Source organism: Podarcis cretensis, assembly GCF_951804945.1.
Source record: "Podarcis cretensis genome assembly, chromosome: 3".
NCBI lineage: Eukaryota > Metazoa > Chordata > Lepidosauria > Squamata > Lacertidae > Podarcis > Podarcis cretensis.
The window spans coordinates 93,294,681-93,318,096 of NC_137172.1; the positions used below are offsets into that span (position 1 = coordinate 93,294,681).

The 23,416-nt window shown below is 43.6% G+C and overlaps 1 protein-coding gene across 1 annotated transcript in view; it reads left to right on the top strand.

The window, feature by feature from the left end:
• Nucleotides 1-15,205, top strand: part of CYRIA (CYFIP related Rac1 interactor A) — a 64,273-nt gene extending 49,068 nt beyond the window's left edge. Inside the window, 9 exon segments of the mRNA XM_079970576.1 lie at nucleotides 1,707-1,828; nucleotides 3,505-3,610; nucleotides 4,987-5,123; nucleotides 5,252-5,329; nucleotides 6,243-6,359; nucleotides 6,486-6,565; nucleotides 8,247-8,373; nucleotides 10,113-10,183; nucleotides 11,186-15,205. Of these exon segments, the coding sequence (XP_079826702.1) occupies nucleotides 1,707-1,828; nucleotides 3,505-3,610; nucleotides 4,987-5,123; nucleotides 5,252-5,329; nucleotides 6,243-6,359; nucleotides 6,486-6,565; nucleotides 8,247-8,373; nucleotides 10,113-10,183; nucleotides 11,186-11,249 (902 nt within the window). The 3' untranslated portion in view covers nucleotides 11,250-15,205.
• Nucleotides 15,206-23,416: the final 8,211 nt, after the last annotated feature.

The window sequence follows — 23,416 nt, forward strand, 5'->3', positions numbered from 1 at the left end:
CCATGTTGAGCGCATTGCAGTAGTCCAATGGCTAGTAGGATAACCAGGACAGCATAATGGATTGGCATTGCCAGATACCTCCTGAGACATCTATTCCAATTGGCCCCATGCTCCGCTGCCAATCCCTGGAACTTCCTGGCCCTTCAGGTCTTATCATAGAATTGTAGAGTTGTGGATCATCTAGTCCAATCCCCTACAATGCAGGAACATGCAGCTGTCCCATATGGGAATTGAACCTGCAACCCTGGCATTATCAGCACCACGCTCTAACCAGCTGAGCTATCCAGCAGGACTTCCTGCTTTACTTTTTCTACCAGTTCACCTTCCCCCTTGAAGTGAGCGATCAGTAAGAGGAGTCAGAAGGAGAAGCCTCTACATACCTTTTTGTCTTCTTCTGGGGAGGGATGGATTAGGCCAGGCATAGGCAAACTCGGCCCTCCAGATGTTTTGGGACTACAACTCCCATCATCCCTAGCTAACAGGACCAGTGGTCAGGGATGATGGGAATTGTAGTCCCAAAAACATCTGGGGGGCCGAGTTTGCCTATGCCTGGATTAGGCCCAGAGTGAAAGGCAAACAAATAGGAAATAGTAGGGTGGGGGAGGAGCTGGGCCCATGCAGGGAGAAGGAGCCCCTCTTATCCAAACCCAAGTGAACGATGCTTCAACAAACTTCTGAAGTGTGTCAGCATCAGTTACTGTGAGTGTCATTTCAAAGGCTTTGAAACACACTGTCATTTCTTCCCTCACTGGCTTGGAGATAACTGGGCTAGACTGACTTAAACCGATTTCAGTATTCACTGAGAGACTAGCACACGACCCCCTGAATCCATGAATATTTGTGGAATCGTTGGAACGGATCTGGGTCTAACATCTCCCTGAAGAAAGGCTTGGCAGCGATAAAACACGGAATGTGTGTGCTTTTGTTAAGTTGGACGCTTGGAAACAAGGTTTGGAAGAGGACCCAAGCAGAAGTGGCTGTAACGTTTAAGTGAAATGATGAGTCCATCGGCAGGTCAAAGACAGAAGGGGTTTGAGTGTCCCTAGCAATGGTCCATCTTCTGCGATAACTTTTCCTGGTGATTCACATATAAGTCTAAGATAGGCCAAGGGGGAAGAAACACAGAATTATGGTGTGTTTTAAAACTGGAAAAGAGGGGAAAGAGTCACAATCATTCATGGGTCTTAATATAGCAGGTGAGGATGAAAACAGCTTTTCATTCTGCCAAGCTATGCTTCTGCATAGAGGACTAACTCTTTTATGGATTGCTGTCCTCATTTTTTTTCTTACTCAGAAATTCCAACTGGGAAGGATTGCAGCAAGATTATTTTTTTCCACAGGTTTTTTTTTTAAAAAAATGTATCCAACTCATCTTATCTCAGTGGAGTCCATGATATCTTTTGACATGGAATTTGCTGAAGTCAGTATAGTTGTTGTGGGGGTTTGTTGTTTTATTTTAATGTAAGTACATTTTGCATGAGGCATTTTTTGATGGGGGGTGAGGCGCAGCAGTTTTAATCCTAGTTACATTGGAGCTAAATACTAAGGCATAGATATGGAAATCAATGAAGCACCGCCTGAATTGTCTGCAACATAATAAAATATGGATCAAAGGGTTATTCTACTGCAAACCACAGGAGTGTGTATGCTAGCTCTATTTGCAGCCAACATTTCTTAAAATAATATTTGCTTTTTATCTCACCTAGATGCTCAGCCTACAGATGGAGAGAGGGAAGTATGGAACCAAGTCAATGCTGTCTTACAGGATTCGGAGAGCATGCTTTCAGACCTGCAGTCCTACAAAGGAGCTGGACAGGAAATTAGAGATGTGCGTTAGACCCTACTATGGCACCCCCCCAAAAAAAAACTGAGGAAGGAAAAATTAAACACTAGTCTGCAATATTTATTTTCATACCCAAACAAATACAGTCATACCTCTTGTTATGTTTGCTTCATGATATGTTTTTTCAGGTTGTGTCCTGCGGTGACCCGGAAGTACAGGAAAGTGTTACTTCCGGGTTTCGCCACTTGTGCATGCGCAGACGCACAAAATGACATCATGCACATGCGCAGAAACAGCGAATCGCGACCCGTGCGTGCGCAGACGGGGGGTGCGTTTCTTTCAGGTTGCGAACAGGGCTCCGGAACGGTTCCCGTTCACAACCAGAGGTACCACTGTACATACAATATTTCTTTAAAAAAAAAAAAATGGTCATAATTATGTGAAATCAAAACTAAAAATGACAAGAATTTTCCTGTCTACTGAACAAATCTCTTCTGGAGACAAGCGGTTACCGATGCAATCAGGCTACTGAACAAAGTCAAGAACCTCATTGAAACTTGTAGCAACACTCCTTAGGATTCCAAATTAAAAACAGATTTTCTAGATGTGCCGTGCACGCATATATCTGCACACAGAACACACGATTATGTGTATCTCCGCATGCATGTGGTGTGGATTATGTTTACCCCTGCATGCGGGTGAGACAAGATCGCAAAGAGCTTTTGCGAAGGCTGTTATTTATTAATGACCCCGAAGATGAATGGTGGAGTCTGAGGACTACACGTTGGCTGAAAGCTTTCCAGTGCTAAATGGTGCGACGTCAAAGATGGACTTAAAAGCGGCTCGGCTTTTGGTCTGTGTGTGGCGTTTACAAAACCTCTTGAACGGTTTTGTTCTTAATTTATACGACGCCATCCGTGCATGAAGTGTTAGGGAGTAACATGTGCAGAAAATAAACCTCTAAGTAGGTTATCCTGCCCCAGCGAGCTTGCAAGCTTCTTTGGGGGCACTAGACGCAATCGAGGGGAGGGGAAGGAATGAAAAACGGGGCTGAATCAGATGAAATGGTTGGAATATCTTACAGGAACATAGGAAGCTGTCAGGTGATGGATCCATCTTGACTATACTAACTAACTCTTGAGAATTTTAGGCAGGGGACATTCCCAGCCCTACCTGGTAATGTCAGGAATCAAGCATGCAACACTGATGCTCTTCCACAGAACTGTGTCCCTCCTCTAACTTAATTGTTGACATCCGTCTGTCTCAATAAGAGTGCACCTCTGAGGTTGAAGTCAAACCCCGAAGGGACCTCCCTGGAGCACAGGGGTTCTGGGCTTCCCAGATTGACAAGACCCACCTCTTGGCCTGATGTGGTCCAAAGGAAAGCAGAGCAATACGTTTGACACCATCTTGGCTGCAGGAGTTGCCGGAAGGAGACATACAAGGCACCATCCAACTGTCTTAGGGACTCGACTCTGGATTTGTGTAGGGTTCACTCCCTAGCCTTTTCTTCTTGCAAAGATATCTTGCGAGACAGCAGATCCGAGTTTTCCTTCTGCTAGAAGGAAGTTGACAAGCCCCACCTGCCCCTAACTTTCCACTCTTGTTATACAAACATCATTTTGAGATATTTTATATTTAAATATAGAGGCAAGCAGCAAGTCCTCTTTTTTGTACTTTGCCAGCCACCTGATGTTGATCAAGGTATTGTTGTTTTCCAGGCAATACAAAACCCCAATGATATCCAACTTCAGGAGAGAGCCTGGAACTCAGTGTGTCCTTTGGTTGTGAGGTTGAAGAGGTTCTATGAGTTTTCTCTCCGGCTAGGTGAGGATCTGCCTATTGTTTCCAAAGAATTTGTTCACCTCTGATGTTTTGGGTGCAGCCTTTCCCAACATGCTGCCCCCAGCCAGGATGGCCAGTGGTTAAGGATTATGGGAGTTGTAGTCCCAGCAACATCTCTGGAGGGACCACAGGTCAGGAAACCTGGTTTAGTGTGTTGCTGAACAACCGTCTGCTCTGCTGTTTTGACAGTGGTATTTGGTTCCTTCTGCCCTTTGGTGTCTGTCTTGCACTTAGAACGAAGCAATTGTGCATCCCCCTGCTCTTCATTTAAAGCAATGTTTCCCAAACTTTTTTGGGACGCAGGTGGCGCTGTGGGTTAAAGCCTCAGCGCCTAGGGCTTGCCGATCGAAAGGTCGGCGGTTCGAATCCCTGTGGCGGGGTGCGCTCCCGCTGCTCGGTCCCAGCGCCTGCCAACCTAGCAGTTCGAAAGCACCTCCGGGTGCAAGTAGATAAATAGGGACCGCTTACCGGCGGGAAGGTAAACGGCGTTTCCGTGTGCGGCTCTGGCTCGCCAGAGCAGCGATGTCACACTGGCCACGTGACCCGGAAGTGTCTCCGGACAGCGCTGGCCCCTGGCCTCTTAAGTGAGATGGGCGCACAACCCCAGAGTCTGTCAAGACTGGCCCGTACGGGCAGGGGTACCTTTACCTTTACCTTTACCTTCCCAAACTTTGGTCTCCAGCTGCTTTTGGACTACAATTCCCATCATCCTTAGCTAACAGGACCAGGAGTCAGGGATCATGGGTATTGTAGTCCAAAAACAAGTTTGGGAAACTCTGACCTTAGAGGCTTATTTTTAACCTTAAAAACCCCTTTGATATTGTTTGTAATGGAGCTGTATTGCCAGACGTCCGTAAGCAAGAGACTGATATCTCTCAGTCATCATTTGGTGAAGAATAAGCAATTAAAGATGCCCATTCCACTAACAATATCATACTTAAAAAAAAAAAATTATTTGTTACGTCTCCATATTGTAGAGTTGGAAGGGACCCCGAGGGACATCTAGCCTAACCCCCTTCTGTGCCCACCGTGGGGCTCAAATCCACAACCCTGAGATTCAGAGTATCGTGCTTTGCCAACTGAGCTATCCAAGCAATCCGCCTCAATTAAGATGATTGGCTTTCTTCACCCAGAAGTAACTTTTATTAAGTTTTTCCATGTGTAAAAGATATTTTGCACATTTACGTAGTTTAGGGAAGGCCAAACAGTTCCGTTTGTAAAAAATATTTATCCATGAGTCTTGTGCTAGTAGAGAAATAGGTTTGCACGTTTGTTTGAAATGCTCTCTTTTTAAAGAAATGCAAGACATATATCTGCAATTTCACTTGTTTTTGCTTTCCTCCCTTCTTCATCTTCAGAGAAAGCGCTGCAGAGTTTACTGGAATCCTTGACCTGCCCTCCCTATGCACCAACTCAGCACTTAGAGCGAGAGCAAGCCCTAGCAAAGCAGTTTGCAGAGATCTTGCATTTCACTCTCCGTTTTGACGAACTCAAGGTAAGGACGAGGGCGGGATAGTCAGCTAACACATAAAATGTTTAAGGGGCTTTTTTGGGTTAAGAGCGCCGGAAGCTTATTTTTCTTGATTTTTAAATTTTATTTCCCCCTTTTATTTTCGTACCAAGATGAGAAACCCCGCAATACAGAATGACTTCAGCTATTATAGGAGGACGTTGAATCGCAACAGAATAAACAATATGCACGTAAGTGAAACGTCGTCGTTGCTGTTGTTAATTCAGTTTTTATACCGCCCTTTATTCAAAGATCCCAGTACATAATTTACAGAGCATAGTAATAAAAAGCACTGCACAAAAGCATAATAATAAAATAATCATAATAACAGTCCCCACCCCACCCCACATTCAGCAGGCCATAGATTATTTAATGGCCAAAAACCTGGTTTCCATTTGGGGCTGCTGCTTCACTAGAAGACAATCTGGCAATGTGGGAAGCTGGTTTATACTAAATACAGTACATCTACCTCAGTTTTTCTGCACCACCAGGTGCATGAGTGGCCCACCAGGGTTTCAACAGGAGTCTTTCTCTGTTCTGTCTGGAGATAGAAGGGATGATGATGATGTATTTTACTTTGCAATGCCATGTGTTTTCCTGTTCACTTGCTGTATCTGCAATCAAGGCAGATTTCATTTTTTTGCACAAGAACTTGGTAACAGCACATCCCTTGTTTCGGGCAACAGGTTGGGCACATGTGGGTTGCACATAAGGCGAAGCCACAGTTGGTTGAGGCAAAGTGGTGTCAACCTCTGAACCTAGCCCAGCAGACAAAGCATGGTTTGTTTGCTTTCTGGCAGCAAGCCACAGTTTGAAGCCATGGGTTTGTTGTTGACATGAAACCGTGGCTTGTTTGAACTATCATTTGGTGTCACGTCTGAACCCAACAGTCTTGCACAACCCATGGTTTGTGTGGCCCCTCCAAGCTACAGAGAGAAGAGGAGCTGGAAAACAAACCAAAGCTTTTGAGAAAGAGGCGTGCCTTGTTTGCTCATCAAGGAGACAACTCGTGGTTTGTTTACTAAGCTGGGGCTTAGCGTTATGTGCAAACGCACACAGCAACTTCTTCTTAAAAAAATCAGTGTTCCCTTGTGTTTTCATCAGCTCGGCATTGAGAGCGAAGTGAACAACGAGATGGCTAACAGAATGTCCCTGTTTTATGCAGAAGCTACACCAGTGCTGAAAACACTGAGCAATGCCACAACACAGTTTGTTGCAGAAGTGAGTGATGATCTAATACTTCTTTAAAAAACCAAAAACCAATAGCACGTTACAGAGAAATATTGAATAACTGACCTATTTTTTTGTTTGTTTGTTATTGTTGTTGGTTTGGTTTAACCTCTGCAGAACAAAACCCTACCAATCGAGAATACGACAGATTGTCTAAGTACGATGGCCAGTGTATGTAAAGTCATGCTGGAAACGCCGTAAGTTAGATATGAGCAGGGAAAAGAAATGTCGCTTTGTTTGTTTGTTTGTTTTAATAGTTCAAAGAAATCTAACGAAAGCTTGTAATTGAATACTACTTTTATAACCTTTGGGGAAGCTGGAGACAGGTAGCCATTATTTCGGAGATTATGAAAAAGACCATTCCATGTACTTTTACTCTATTGTCGTTTCCAGTAAACTGGTTTTGCGTGACTTTAGAATCATGTTTGAGCAGAGACTATGGTGGAACAAAAGAAATGAGTGTATCTTTACACGCTGCTGGTAATGATGTCTGTTGCATATGTGGTAGAGCTAAACCAAAAGCAGCAGCTCCGGGTCATCATCTTCTCTCTCCCTTGTAATATCTAGGGATAGTCATAGTGCCATGATGTGTCGTGGTTTATTTTTTAAAATACAAATCCATCCCGGTTTAGACGAGCTTTTGCACTGTTGGAAAAAGAAGAAGAAAGTCTTTCTTTTCCCCGCTTTCTCTGAGGGCCACAGTGCTCTGGCTTTGTCCTTCTGATAAATATTTAAAGTTGGAGAGGGAAAGAAAAAAGGAAAAAAGTTACGGCAGGACCAAAAAAAAAAGGGAGGGGTCAAATATCTTTAAAACAGGTCACTTTCCACATGACTTACCCTTTTGGTCAATTGTGTATTTTTACAAGCTTTGATGTTTGAAGATTGGTCATTCTGTCAGGGAAACCTAATGAACCTTGCACTCATCACCCAGGCTGACATGGTTACACATAGACAATGCAAACATATTCAATCATCATCTTTTTCTTAATTTATTTTTAATTGCGCCTTTTGCTGCCTCCTCAGTTGGAATGTGTGGCAGAAGTAATTTTTTGGACAGTCCTTTGATCTTAGGACAGAGGGGTGGGGAGCCTGTGGCCATCTAGAGGTTGCCGGACTCTTAATTCCCATTTGCCGCTTCCAACATGGCCAGTTGTCAGGAATCACCGGACGTGGGGAACACAAGAAAACTCAGAGGGGCACACACAGATTCCCCCACCTCCGTCTTTGGAGATTCAGCCATGCTTTGAATCTCTTCTTTAAAAGGTCACCTAAGATGTGGACTTTTTATTGCATCCTTGGGCGCCCTTTGTCATTACCTGTGGAACAACAGAGACATCATTATCAGTTGGGAAATAAAGGGAAGGCACTGATTTCTGCTACCCTGTTCCCAGTCCCAAGAAAGCTGGCCAAGTCTGGAGCCTGATGTTGGCATCCCCTGAGGCAATGGGCCTGTCTCCCTTCCAGGCACCTCTATGCTGGCAGTGTCTGTTTCTGAGAGGCACAGTGATGGACAGGGTGATGGAAGCCCACCATGCAAGCTGAGACCTCTGACTCTGCCACTTGGACCCAGGGTCCAGCAATGGAGGAAGTCTCTGTACAGCCACGGGGTGGGGTGCAAGTATTAGAATGGAAAGGCCAGACCCCCATCCCCTTCCAACAGCTACCCCTCATCCCTGCTGGTGGGACAACTGTGCCAGCGTACCATGGGGTCAGGGGCAGTAGACATATCGATTTGCCCATGGTCTGCCCTGTCAGCCGTGTTTATTGGCAGTTTTCTTTTAACTCTATTAGATTGTGTCTCGGTTCCTGTGCTGCTTTGAAAGTGAAGGTTTTAATTTGAATAGAGGCAGAATAACAGCGTTTTCTCTCCTTCCGCAGAGAATACAGAAGTAGGTTCACCAGTGAAGAAACCCTCATGTTCTGCATGAGAGTGATGGTTGGCGTCATCATTCTCTACGACCACGTCCATCCCGTTGGAGCGTTCTCCAAAGCCTCAAAGATTGATGTAAGAATAATGAATGGCAAGGTGTTGCAATCCCCTGCAAAAGCTTCATGGGGTGTCCTGAAGGAAGCACTTCAATTCATGTTGTCTTCTTCACTAGCAGTTTGAGGCATCAGTCACATGAGCCATACTTGTAGCCTTTGGAAAATGACTTCTTTTGCGCGTTTGCTTTTCAGGATGCAAATTTAACTTGCAATGGAGAGCTTGGCACATGGTCCTGCGCAAATTTCAGTGTAGCTTGCGACATTGAATAAAAGTGTAATACAGTCATACCTCATGTTACGTTTGCTTCATGTTACGTTTTTTCAGGTTGTGTCCTGCGGCGACCCGGAAGTACTGGAAAAAGTTACTTCCGAGTTTTGCCACTCGCACATGCGCACAAGCGCTAAATTGCACTTCATTCATGCACAAAAGCGCCAAATTGTGCCGCGCACCTGCACAACCAGAGGTACCAATGTGGCATTGAAATCCAACACACAAACACGCAAATAATTAAAAACATCAGCCTTCTTCCACAAATGACTTCTATAGAATACATGTCTCCACCAAAGGCTCAACTATATTCCCCACCACCCACAATTTGCCCCGATCCAGATAGGATGCTAGTGTAGGGATAGGAAGACTATAAACTTTTTTTTCTGTTTCAAATTGAGGGTCTCGGGCTTATGATTTTCACTTGGATGGTGGAAACAACCATTGAAGTAAACAGGGTTCCCCCCCCCCCCAGTGCAAATTGCAGGCCCAGGGGGCTGACCAGAATCAGGACTGCAGTTGAGGGTAGACGATTAAAGCTCCACCCACAGCTTCCCCAAGGAAGGTCCTGATCCAGATCAGGGAGCCCACACTGACAACTTAGATAAACTGAAGAGTGACTACACTTCAAGGCATAGCTACATAGGTAACGTAATGTCCAGTTTGTCCAGGTAGTCACTGACAGCCAGCACAGATCCCTTGGTGCAGGTGTTAACTTGCAGATGTGAACATGTTACTCCAGTTTGAATCCTTGGAAGGGACCGCCAGGGTCATCTAGCACAACCCCTTACAATGCAGGAATCTTTTGCCCAGTGTGGGGCTTTCAACTCTGAAATTAAGAGTCTCGTGCTCTGCCAACGGAGCCATCCCATCAGTCTAACTGCTGCGTTCTGCATCTTCATCTTCTAAAACAAGCCCTGCAGGCAGCGCACTGCAGTAATTAAGTCTCACGATTACCAATGCATGCACAATGGCAATCAAGTTGTCCCTGTCCTGGAAACTGCTGAAATGCACTCCTTGAGAAAGACTGTGCCGTCCCATCAGGCATACTAATAGCAAATTCATTCTGTGAGCGTGAATTTTGTTGTAACCCAAACAGTGTCATTTGCACACATGAGCAAGGTATCAGCAGGCTTGGGAGAACTTGAATGTTCCTCCCCTTCCCAAATCTCAACGATGACTGTGTGTACTTAGTGGCTTTGCACAATACAGTGGCTGGTAAATCTTGACTCTGAAGGCAACAAGTTCTGAAGGCACCAGGTTCAGGTTCTATGCATATTATGGGTAGGACTTTCCCATCTGTTCTTTCCCAGCAGGGGAGGTGTTGCTGTGACCTAGCACATTTTTGGGGAACAACATTCAAGGAAGTTCCACACGTTCTGACCTGTAGATTAAAAGTGGTCTGTTCAGTTCTCTTACGCTTTTTTTGGTATTTCATGCATGCATCCAAATAGTAGCCCTTATTCTTCCATGTCTTCTTTTCTTCGCAGATGAAAGGCTGCATAAAGGTTTTAAGGGAAGAGCCAGCAGACACAGTTGAAGGCCTTTTGAATGCTCTCAGGTACCCATTATGTTTGCCTATCTTCATTTTGACCATCTGATTGTCCATCGTGTTTGATTTACCACACTGGAAGTGTAACAAAATAATAAAAGTTGCTGGACTGGATATCTCCTCAAAATCACTTTTCTGGCATATTCCCCATCTTACCTTAATAGCACATGTCAATTTATCATTAATAGCTATATCCCACACCTTTTTATACCATTCTTCCATTTTATATTATGTATTTTTATGCAGGTATGTTCATACATGGGTCTTCCTGTATTTGTTTATTTAATACCATTTACCTTATTCATTAGGGACGCAGGTGGTGCTGTGGGTTAAAGCCTCAGCGCCTAGGACTTGCCGATCGAAAGGTCGGCGGTTCGAATCCCTGCGGCGGGGTGCGCTCCCGCTGCTCGGTCCCAGCGCCTGCCAACCTAGCAGTTCGAAAGCACCTCCGGGTGCAAGTAGATAAATAGGGACCGCTTACCAGCGGGAAGGTAAACGGCGTTTCCGTGTGCGGCTCTGGCTCGCCAGAGCAGCAATGTCACGCTGGCCACGTGACCCGGAAGTGTCTCCGGACAGCGCTGGCCTCTGGCCTCTTAAGTGAGATGGGCGCACAACCCCAGAGTCTGTCAAGACTGGCCCGTACGGGCAGGGGTACCTTTACCTTTACCTTTACCTTATTCATTTAATGTGATGGATGCCGTTTCCCTCATTGTTGCTGTTAATCAATGCACTCATTTAACTTCGCTTGCCTTTATTTAATGTCGTTGGGCCTTTCATAGCTTCTGGGACCAAACTTGCTAAGACAACCACAGAGAGCATTAATTTGAATAATCTAAAGCACTTTGCGTGTTCAGAGCTGCAATCCTGAATACGACAGGACTGGGGGGGTTGTGTGTGTGTGTGTTTTTATGTGCATAAGCATTGCTCTGTAAAGTTGCTGCTTTATCAAGGCGCATGATGGAACCTGAAATTCACAGGATAGTCTTTTGACTCTGTCTTTGTAACTTCCAGGTTCACCACAAAACATCTGAACGACGAGTCTACTTCGAAACAAGTTCGAGCTATGCTTCAGTAGCCCCCTCCTTTTGACAAATGGACTTTTGTATTATTTAGAAAAAAAAGATGTTTGTTTACATAATTTAATAGTGTGTGGTGTTAATACATCTGCCTACTTTGCATAACATAATGGCTGGTTTTATTCTCCTTGATGCAGTCCGTGGACTTGTATCGATAACCTGACCGACTGACTCCGTATGGTACAGCGTCCAGTTTATATGCTAGTCTTACCACTTGGCAGTTTAAAGAGGTACCTTAATTTGAATATATAAATGACAAAAAAGGGGTCTATGTGCCTTGCTTTTTATGTGTTTATTGGTTGTCTTTTGTCTGTGGATGTATGCAGTAATTCTGTATTGTCGTCTTCGAACCGTTCCACACATGGAAACGTGCCAGTGAAGATCTCGCTGTGGAAGCTTCTAGAACAGGGCTGAGGAACCTGCGGCTCTGCGGATGCCGCTGGACTCCAGCTCCCAGAATCCTCAGCCACCATGGCCAATGGCCAAGGATTCTGGGAGGCTCTTCTGCTCTCCCTTCAAACCAGATCTTCAGAGCAAATGATTGCAGGCACTGTGGAGTGGTCAACACGTTCCAACCATGGACACTTTCCTCTTGCAGAGAAAGACTCCTGACAGAGTTTTCGCTGGGTTTGCACTGAAACCTGTGCATGCACGTTTAATTTTTAATATTTTTTTAAGCTGTTTTAAAATTTACGTAGCGTTGCATCTGCAGTGTGCCTTTGGGCAGATAGTTGGAATGTAAATTATCGATATAAAAAATATACGGTGCCGTTTGGGTGTACTTATCTCAATTTATCGAACAAGGATGTTGGCGTGCTCCAGCCTCTTCGCTCCCACCTCCTTGGCATGCCAGAGTTGTCGACACTTTTCCTGCATGGATTTTTAGCTTCCTCTTACATCGAAACCAGGACCAGAACAAACTAGGATCTTAAACCAACTTCACACAAGAAGCAAGAAGGGCCAGTGCAAACATGGGAATGCTCGGGCACAAAGCTTGTGCTTCCCTCGGTTTAATAACCTGAGATGTACACTGGAATCAGGACCAATGAGAGACAGGCAATGCTGTTGTATATATATCTTTGCCTAGTTTTATATGCTCTGTATCATACCGATGGCACTGAGAGTGGCTTTGTTGTGTTTAGGGTTCCCTGCTTTTCTCTTAGGGATTTGCTCCGCTGGTCAGAGAATCATGCATGTGACGGGGGGATGCCACTCACTTTTAACAATGCAACACACCAATGTTGCAGTTTGCATTTGTGTCCTTTCCCCCTCCCCACCCCATAAATATGCACAAGTTAAGGGTTTGCTCATCTGGGATATAACCCCCAGTGGAAGAGATTGGCTAGGTGCTATTATTTTGGACACTGTTTCTTGGATTTATCTTGCATGAACGTCACATTATTTCAGGCTCACTTTGAGCTACTTGAATGAGTCCAGATCAGTAATCTCTTTGTTATCGTTTTGTACATTTTGAATGCTGCACAGCCGCCCCTACAGTTCAGTTTGAGCCATGTGGAAAGTTTCTGAAAATAAATGCAAAATAAATAATAAGCAGCTTTCTGTTTTCTCCGCTACTACATTTGGATTTGGCAGGTAAAGTCCCACTTATATTTATGGTGTAAATTGATGGCTGGCCGAGAAAGGGAACTGGATGGTTGTAGAACCACATAGGAAGCTTGCAAGGAACTGGTTCTCCATATAATTTGCAGGATGTACTGACCACATCCAGTGCTTTTTTTTCTGGGGGTACGCAGGGATACACATACCCCTAAACATTTTGTGAATCTTTGTACTTTGGTCCATTTACTTTATTTATTTTTCCCAATTAGAACTATCTTTTCTTGAGTCAAAATGAGAGTACCCCTAAACATATTTTTAGAAAAATAAGCATTGACCACATCAGCAGAGGTCTTTTTTGTCATAGCCTGAACTGCTGTGGTTAAATCCTTGGCATAAAGCTCATTGTCAACAAAAAGCTAATTTGGGGGGAAATAATGTTCACTTGAATCCCTTTCCCGGCAGAAACTGTGTCACAGAGATAACATAAAACGAATTTGACACTCAAACATATTATTAAACAAACAAGGAAGGCCTCTTTCCTGCCATTGTATGTATGTGCCTAACAAACACGGGATTACCATTCACACATGCCAACACTCTGCATGATGGGGGAAACTGACTGGAAGGAAATACTCCCAGATTGCACATGTGAAAAGCCATACTCTACAAATCCCAAAGTTGTATACAGTTTAGAAAGCAGTTGCAAGTGGGGTCTAGTTGCTAATAATTCCGGATCTTTGGGGGATGTTTCATATTACCTATTTATAATGACATGAGAACCTACTTACTACAGACAAAATACAGTTTTTCTTACACTTGGAAATGAGGGCCAGCTTATGTAAGCCAAACTCATCGCACAGCATTGTCTTTCTTGGGGTTTGCACATTGTTGTGTGCTGTTTCACCACATTGAAGTGGAAGGTGCGTAGACATTAATAGAGGGGAAGAAAGCAACGATTCCACTGTAAGCAAAGAGCCCAGTTGCTTACACAAATGCCACCGAATTCCTTTTACGGCTGTTAGCCACTGTGTGAAACCTGAGAGTTTACGTTATTTTTTCTTGGCTGTCCAGAGTTCCCCAGTGTGACACTTCCAAGAAACAAAGATTCTTCACTGTGAGCTGCATTTGTTTTATTTCCCACTGGAGTCCCAACTCAAGGAATACTGAAAACCTTTTGCCGGTTCCTCTTTTGACTGCATCTTCTGAGTGATCTGCAGCAGCTGTGAGGTGGTTAGCTTATAAGATTTCAAAAATAACATCCCTTGCTTGTGTATATGGAATATGGTATTCATATATTTAGACCCTTGTGCCGCTTGTGCCGCAATGAGTCTCTGTTTTCGTTCGATTGTTTTGTATTTTATTTGTCTGAATTAGACAAGGTTTGTGCATGCTGGCTAGAGTGTGTATGAGTTTAGGGAAATTTTTGGCCCAGAAGGGTTCAGAAAGTGTTCTGGGATAATAAGTTACTTCCTACAAATCCAGAAACTAAATCTTCTGGAGTTGGTTTGACCACATTAAGTTATTTGGGATCCGGCCTTTTTAGGTGCTTAGGGGCAAGAATAGCTTTCTATTTTTATATCTTTGATAGGATTTAGCACTATGCAGCTTGAATCTGAAGTTTGTTTTAAATAATAATTACTGTCCGTACTTGATGCTGTAGGGTGCAGGTAATGCTTGGGTGCAGAACTCAAAAGTCTTGGCTGTTCTTCATGCCCATTGATCCAACCTCTAATGTTTTGGAACCAATACTCTTGATTGATTTTATATGTGAGAGTAGACTAATAATAATAATAATAAAAGACAGACAGTTTGTGCATACACAAACAGACAGACAAACAAACAGAAATTGCGGCACATTGCTCCCCTGTAGGGCAAATTCCTGCCTCGTTCAAAGGCAACTGTTGCACCACTTAGTGAACTGGAAACTCAAGTCACCAAATCTCTTGCCCCTTTTCCTATATTTTAGGCAGACCATCCAACTTTCTATTTTTAAAAAGTTGAAAGTGGCTCTGAGGCGGCGAAGGGTCATCACTGGTTCCAGCCAATCACATTTGTGCACAGCCAGGCTCTGCTGCAAATGTGTAGCCCTGTTCTTTTCCTTTGCTCAACCCAGGACAAGATGTGGTCAGCACACATCCTAAGCAGGTCCATTGCTCAAATTACATACAAATGTACATACATGCCCAAAGTAACATATTCCCTATCAGGGGGGAAATTGACAGTGCACAGCTCTAGACACATGCAGTAGATGTGACAGATTTCCTTAATTTTATTCATGGTTGAGGACTGATTTTAACTGTATTTGGAATTAATGTTTTAACAATGGAGTTCTGTTTATAAAAGCCAAAAGAAGAGAGTTATTTGCCTTCTGTGTAATAAAAAAAAAGTTCAAAAAGCTATTGTGTGATGGTTGCAATTTTATTTCAGAGGTTTGAGCTGAATCTTATATTGCTTCTTAACGAAGAGTTATCTATTTGGAATGTTACTTTATAATATATAATTCGATAGATGGATAAAACACAAATGACGTACCGAGAAGAAAAGAACTTTCATCTAAAGCTTGTTAGTATCAAGTACCCACTTGGCTGTACCGCTGCAAGTTTATTTTCAAATTTCAGAACTTCAAGAAATGCATTATCAAGGTCTGTTGAATTGGTTCTCATACAAGATGGTAACATCAAGCTTTTTCCATGATCTGATCACATGTGAATTGCTGCTTTGGGCTGAGTGTGGGGGAAACCCCACATTTTTAAGAGGTAAACCAATGGTCTGAAATCATCACAAAGTTATCCATATTTGTTCTGGATCAAATTCAAATACAATGACTAAAATCCAGTGGCAAAACAAAATAAAAAAATTCCTTCCAGTAGCACCTTAAAGACCAACTAAGTTAGTTCTTGGTATGAGCTTTCGTGTGCATGCACACTTCTTCAGATACACTGAAAAAGAAGTCACCAGACCCTTCTATATAGTGAGAAGGTGGGGAGGGGTATTACTCAGAAGGGTGGTGGGATTGGGTGATTGGCAGATAGCTGAGATGAGCCTGTTGGCGACTCTTAACGACTGCAATAGGTCTTACAGGAAAAAGCAAGGGGTGAGAAGGTGAGAAGGTAAGTTGCAATTCAACTTATCACCAAACTTAAAACCATGGAGAGACCTGGTATGAACAAAGACATTGGATTCTTATCTCATTATACATGACAAAGCCATTTTTCACCTTCTCACCCCTTGCTTTTTCCTGTAAGACCTATTGCAGTTGTTAAGAGACGTCAACAGGCTCATCACAGCTATCTGCCAATCACCCAATCCCACCACCCTTCTGAGTAATACCCCTCCCCACCTTCTCACTATATAGAAGGGTCTGGTGACTTCTGTTTCAGTGTATCTGAAGAAGTGTGCATGCACACGAAAGCTCATACTAAGAACTAACTTAGTTGGTCTTTAAGGTGCTACTGGAAGGAATTTTTTTATTTTGTTTTGACTATGGCAGACCAACACGGCTACCTATCTGTAACTAAAATCCAGTGGGATTGCTTATTTATCTGTAGCTATACATGCATAGAGTTTGCGATGGTGGTGTTACAAAACGTGCCCTATGATTGGCTTGTGTATAATTGACATGTTAGAGGCCATATTGGAATAGGAACCTTGTCATAAAGGTCTGTTTCAGGTGACCATTGACCCCACTTTCTTGGGGTAATAATTACATAGATTAAGCCAGTGGTTTTCAACAGTGTGCCGCAGCACCCTGGGGTACCTTGAATGATGGTCAGGGGTGCTGCAGGCAACACTGGCCTCTGCCCCTCTTCCCTCCCTCCTCTGATGCCCTCTTGCATCTCTGCCTCCCAAAGGCTTGTGTGGCTGTTTGTTGCAGCAGCCCTGGCTCCAAGCGAATGGTACCTCTGGGGCTGGTCAGGGGGTGCTGGTTGCCAGGAGCTGAGGTGGCCTCAGAATAAGCAAGTAAGCGGGCAAGGGAGCCCAGCCAGCCAGCCCTTGCTGTTGGGAATAGACAGACAAGTCCCAGGCCCTTGAGGCACCTCTCTTTGGGGCAGGGGGGGCAGCTCAGAGACCAGGGGCAGCAGCAGCTGCTGCCCGGAGGACTCCCAAGGAAAGGAGAGGAGGCTGAGGGAACACTCCACAAGGGAGGGAGTCTGAAAAAGGGTGAGAGGCTGCCAGCTCTGCAGGCAAGGGGTGACAGAACTGGGCTCCTGAGCCCCACAGGAGTGCCGCAGAAAGAATGCAGTTGGTCAAGGGAGCCGTGGACCCCCAAACCTCTGGAATAGGCCTTCACACACACTGCAAGCTCCAGATCTTTTGTGGGGTCTACCATCTTGTCACTGCCACCATTGCAAGTTCATTTGCCTTGTGCCTTCAGGCCGAGACTGCCTGCGAGGGCAAAGCGAGTGGAAGCAACTGTTGTTGTGTTTTCTTGCTCTTGGCAATACTGGCACACTCAGAGGGGGGAAGTGTGAACAGGGAGCAACACCAAGGTAGAGAATCTGTGCTGAAGTGCGAGGTTCTCGGCAGTAGGTGTGGGGGATTCCTGCACACCTAGACCCTGTTTTCATTGTGCGCAATATCAGAAGTGTCTAGGTGTGTGATCCTCACTGCATAGTGCAAAGCTCTCCGCACAGGAAGATAATCTGGGAGTAGGGACTCAGATATACAGCTGCAAATAGAACGTTTTAAGTGCATTTTTAAGGGACGTCGGTAGCGTTGTGGGTTAAACCACAGAGCCTAGGACTTGCCGATCAGAAGGTAGGTGGTTCGAATCGCCGTGACGGGGTGAGCTCGGTCCCAGCTCCTGCCAACCTAGCAGTTCAAAAGCACATCTAAGTGCAAGTAGATAAATAGGTACCGCTCCGGTGGGAAGGTAAACGGTGTTTCCGTGTGCTGCTCTGGTTTGCCAGAAGTAGCTTAGACCAGGAAGCTGTACGCCGGCTCCCTCGGCCAATAAAGCAAGATGAGCGCCACAACCCCAGAGTTGTCCGCGGCTGGACCTAATGGTCAGGGGTCCCTTTACCTTTACCTTTAAGTGTGTTTTAAGTGCATTATACAAATGTGACAATAGATGGTGACGGTGAGCTAAAGGCAAATTCTATATATATATATTAAAACTTTTTTAAAAAAGCATTTTCACAGCGGTTTTTTAAAAATATAGGTGTAGATTCAGTCCTGGTTTCACATGACATGCATCGTGAAAGGATGTGGTAAGATATTGATGAAGTGGTCTCATTTCCCCATCAATTTTTATCATCTTTCCCACCCCCTGAACATACACACCCAGTTAGGATTTTTTGCTGCTAGCTACAAATTTTGACCCAGTAAAACTATCTTAACTATCTAACTGGCATGTGTCAAGGCACGGACATTTTCAGCTGTCATGAAATTAGCACAGGTCAGTGGTTTTTAATATAGGGGACGGAAGGCTGTTTACCCTGAAAATGGCTGTATTCTCACCAGCCCACATTTGCCTGCAGAAAAATTCTTACAATGTAAGCCTTCTATATTAGCTACGATAAATATTTTGTCTGGTCTGTGTAGTTGCCTTGATGCACTTTTATCATGTAGGTTGAGAGTTTGCAGTATACACGCTTTTAAGAAAAATCTGTTGTTGACGCAGAAGAGAACGAGATCCTATTGGATCCTTGTCTCGTGCTATAGCGATTTGTACTCCATAATTTACTGTATGCATAACATGGGTTACTTTTAATCCCTTTTATCCATTTCCCATCGAACATCGGGGAGCGGTTGAGTAGTAGTCCACCTCAAAACATTTCAGCTTTGCATTTCCTAGAAGCTTAGAGCTTCTATCTAAATGGTAACTTTTTCAATTCATATATACTTCAAAGTGGAACTTTTTGGGGGGAGGGAGGGAGTATGGGCAGCATGGAGGAAATCTTTCACTGTTGTTTTGCATTTCAACTGAGGCTTAATGTTTATCTGCTGGGGGCGAAGGAGGAACTGGTTGAAGAAAAAAGGAAAATGTCAAAAATGAATAAAAAAATGGTGTTTAAACAGAAGCAGATTTACTGTGATATGTTTCCCCCTGATAAGCCCAATAATGTTTCCCAAATGTGTTGGTTGGATTCAGAGCCAAGATGACTGGTCAGGTTTTATGTGCTATTTTTAATTTGACTGCTTAAGAAACTTGACATCATCCTGGAGGAATTCCCTCCTGCGTAGCTGTATCTAGTTATTTGTAGGTTAAAATTCATCTCAATATAGATTCATGTGAAACATGTGTTGCCGCAGAAGCAGAGATAGGTGAGTAAAATAACCAAGGGTGGCAAAGAAACCATACTTCTGTTTGGGATAGTTTTCCCTGTGTGCGTCCCTCAGCCCCACCGCTGCCCCAACCAAGAAAGAATATGTTTTCCTTTAAGGTCATCTCTCTGTTTGATATTGTAGACTCTTAAGGTCTCTCTGTTCGGCAAACTTCCTTGCCCTTTATGCAGCAAAATCAGGCTGTGAAATGGGAATATGAGTGACCTAGGAAAGGAAAGCAACAGAACATTTTTTTGTGAGTTCCAACAAAACTGTCTGGCATGCTGCTGTGATATTGCTTTGACATAATAATTTAGTGTATTATGTGCTGTGTAGAAATAAAGGGTCTTCTATTTTCAGCTCTTGCTAAAGTCTACATCAGTGCCTTTTTATTTTTAATGTAGCCATTCTAGAGCCTCCAGATGTTTTTGGACTCCATCCCCTGTCATCATCCCTGACCACTGGCCGTGCTGGCTGGGGTTGATGGGACTTTGAATCCAGAAACATCTAGAGGGCAAAAAGCTTCTGCATCCCTGTTCTGTAGCACCAGGGAGTAAGCTATTATCAAAAGTTCAAATAATGACAAAAAAGGGTGCTGTTCCAGTAAAGGAGACAAGTTAGTGTCGGGTTTAGGGTGGCGCAGATGGTTCCTCTGCACAGGGTGCTGAGCCAAGGGGGTGCAAAATTGAGAAGATCCTTGATTGAAGACCATTTTGGGGCACCAAATTTTGGCCTTGTACAGGGTGCCATACTATGAAAGATTACCAAAGTCCACCCTTGGACAAGGTGACAACTTACAGGAAATAAAAGAAAGTCAGGGCTATTTTATTTATTTATTTTAAAAAATATATTTATGATTTTCAATTTTATACTTTTTAATAATTTTACAATCATTTTGATATTTCGAAACTCAACATCCTTCCCTCTCTTTCTGCGGTTCCTTAAATTTATTTTTTTATATTTTCTGCATATCCCAAATTAACTTAACTTAATCATTTATTGATCTACTTTAAATGTATACTGTTATAAAGCTACAGGTTACACTAGCCCAGAGATGGAAAGAAGACAAAGTCCCTAGCAGAGAAGAATGGCAATCTAACCTGTTGGACAATGCCGAAATGGCAAAACTAACCAGAAAGTTCAGGAACCAAGAAGACCAAAACTTCAATAAAGAAGGGGGGAAATTTATAATTTACTTGAGAGACCACTGTAAGCAGAAGAGAACATTTGCAGGATTACAATAAAACTTGTAATGTAAAAAACAAAATAAAAAAATTCCTTCCAGTAGCACTTTAGAGACCAACTAAATTTGTTATTGGTATGAGCTTCCATGTGCATGCACACTTCTTCAGATACCTGTAGTATAGAAGATATTATGGACAAAATGGAGAGACATAAAATTTGGATAATGAAATAATATGCTGTTGAAAAGGTTTATAATGAGACCAATGAAGGGGAAGATGGGAAGTCTAGAGATTCAGAGAAATCTCTAAATTTGGATATGCATTTTGTATTGTTATAACTCTACACTTGTAAAATCAAATTAAAAATTATTTCAGAAAAATAAAGCTGTAGGTTATTACAATAATCCTGCCAATGTTCTTATCTGTTTGCAGTTTGTTTGTAAAATATTCAAGAAACCATTTCCATTCTTTCATAAAAAGTTTGTTATCTTGATTTCTTATTTTCCCCGGTAACTACGTCAGGACTATTTTCAAGGTTTTGCTGAAAATACAGGAGTGAATTTATCTTGAGTTCTCCCTACATAACTTTGAGCAGGTTTGGAACAGCCACGTGCTTCTCCCTTGATGTCACAGCCATCTTTCATTCCTCTAGGGTCTGATGCAGCTGGGACACATTGCTGTGTCAAAAGTGTTTTGGAACCTGTTTTGGGAAAGCAGACATGGGAATCTTGACAAGATGGTCAGTCGTAGCAGTCGGGGGGCTCCCCTAGAAAGCAAGTCTGCCCACTATAGTCAACCTCCTCTTAAAAAATACCAACTCCAGAGAGTTGCAATGGCTATGTTCTGTGGCGCCCTTTCACATAAGGTAAAGACAATAGATCTGGCCACCGGTCCTAAAGGATCTACACTGGCTCCCAGTACTTTTCCAAGCACAATTCAAAGTATTGGTGATGACCTTTTAAAGCCCTAAATGGCCTTGGCCCAGTATACCTGAAGGAGCATCTCCACCCCCATTGTTCAGCCCGGACACTGAGGTCCTCCTCTGAGGGCCTTCTGGCGGTTCCCTCACTGCAAGAAGTGAAATTACAGGGTACCAGGCAGAGGGCCTTCTTGGTAGTGGTGCCTGCCTTGTCAAGGAAATGTCAAGGTTGACTTCTAAAAGACACTTGAAGGCAGCCCTGTTCAGGGAAGTTTTTAAGGGTTAATGTTTTATTGTGTTTTTAATATTTTGTTGGGAGCCGCCCAGAGTGGCTGGGGCAACCCAGTCAGATGGGCGGCATATAAACTATGATTATTATTACAGTACTATTATTCTTATTATTAGAGCCCTTAGAATCGTTTTCAGTAGGCAGAACACTGTAATCCTCTGATCATCTCTCCTGAGATGCCATTGCTGTTGCTACACCTGCTTCACCCCTTGGTGCACGCTTCTTTTTTTAGCAACAACAATGGAACAAAACTGCTTGTGGTTTGTGGACGTTATTGCACCCTAGTTGTCTGCTTGGATAATGCTGCTGACAAAATTTATTTTGTCACCTGATAGGCTATTGCATTGCTTCAAAAGTCCATTCTGTGCCGTCTCATTGTTCAATTCCTAGATCACACCTTCCCTGAAGAACCTTAGCTCTATCTTAGCTCCTTTCTCCAATGTTTACATCTCTCTCTCTCTCTCTCTCTCTCTCTCTCTCTCTCTCTCTCTCTCTCTCCCCCTCTCTGCCTTTCTTGACTACTCATTAATCAGTTCCTGGCCTCTTATCTCCACCTTTTCTGTTCTTTCATGTTCACAGCTTTGCATGCTGAGGCTAGGTGAATGATAAATATATTGACACAGCATATTTACAGGGTTACTTTTACAGGTCTCTGTACTAAAACCAAAGACTTGGAGGACTTGGAGGCAAAGACTTGGTGCAAAATCCCTTGGGTCCCCCCCCCTCAACTGATGCTCAGAAGCAGCACGAGCACATGCAAAGGATTTCTTGAGAGATGCTCATTGCTTGTGGCCTAAACTGCGAGTGCCTTCCTGTGGATGATTCTTCTTCTTCTTCTTCTTCTTCTTCTTCTTCTTCTTCTTCTTCTTCTTCTTCTTCTTCTTCTTCTATCACTCGCAGCCGAGTAATATTGTCTTCCACAAATACCGTCTTAATAATGTATCTGTAGGCAACTGTGGAGGCCAATCCTGGATAGCTTACACACAGCTTGTTCCCACCAATAGCAAGTTCAGGTAGTAAGCACCAACAAACATGGCAACAAAATGGAACCACTAATGAAGCAGAGTATCAGTTTTGCAAAAGTACCAAACACACACACACAAAACCAAACAAACCACCAAGGGGGAAATGGAAAGAGAATAAATTTGCTTGCTTGAGCTTTTGACAGCTTACGACAATATTTCTCAAACTTGGGTCCCTAGCTGTTGTTTAACTACAACTCCCATCATCCCTGACCACTGGTCCTGCTAGCTAGGGATGGTGGGATTTCTAGTTCAACAACAGTGGGGGACCCATGCTGGGCTTAAAGGTATCCCAGAGGAAGGCCTGCCTGGCTAGAACCCTGAACAGGAGCACTCAGGGGGTGTGAATATACTGCAACATTTTGTTGAAGGCCCCACATGTGATGTCTAATTGATAGATGTGGTACTGTCTAGCCCCCTCTTTTAAGCCTTCTACAAATAACAAAATGGGACTAAGCAGAATCAAAGAGCTGCATTTCACAGAAGCTCGTTTTCAGAACAGAATTGGTGTGCTCATATTTTGTATCTCTCAGTAGCTAGCTTTAATGTGCTTAATTACTGGCCTTTGTAGCAAATCTGCTTTCACTTAGGAGTTCAGGGATTTTATCATAAAACAAAACAACCCGGCTAACAGCTACAGGGCAAAGAAGGTGACAAATTTTATAGCAAGCTTGACAGTCCAGGAAATATTCCACCTTAATGTCTGGCCGTGCTTGAAAGGCTGCTTAATTCATAAACGCTGACACCATCTGCCGCTACTTTGATGAATGGGGAAACGGGAACAGCAATTTCAGCAGCGGGAAATGTACCTGATTTTGACGCTTGGAGGTAAATGAAGCAAATTTGCATTCCAAACTGTTCTGACCAAATGGCACCTATGCGCTACAGATTTCACAGTCCCCGATGTCGGATACCACAAGCAATG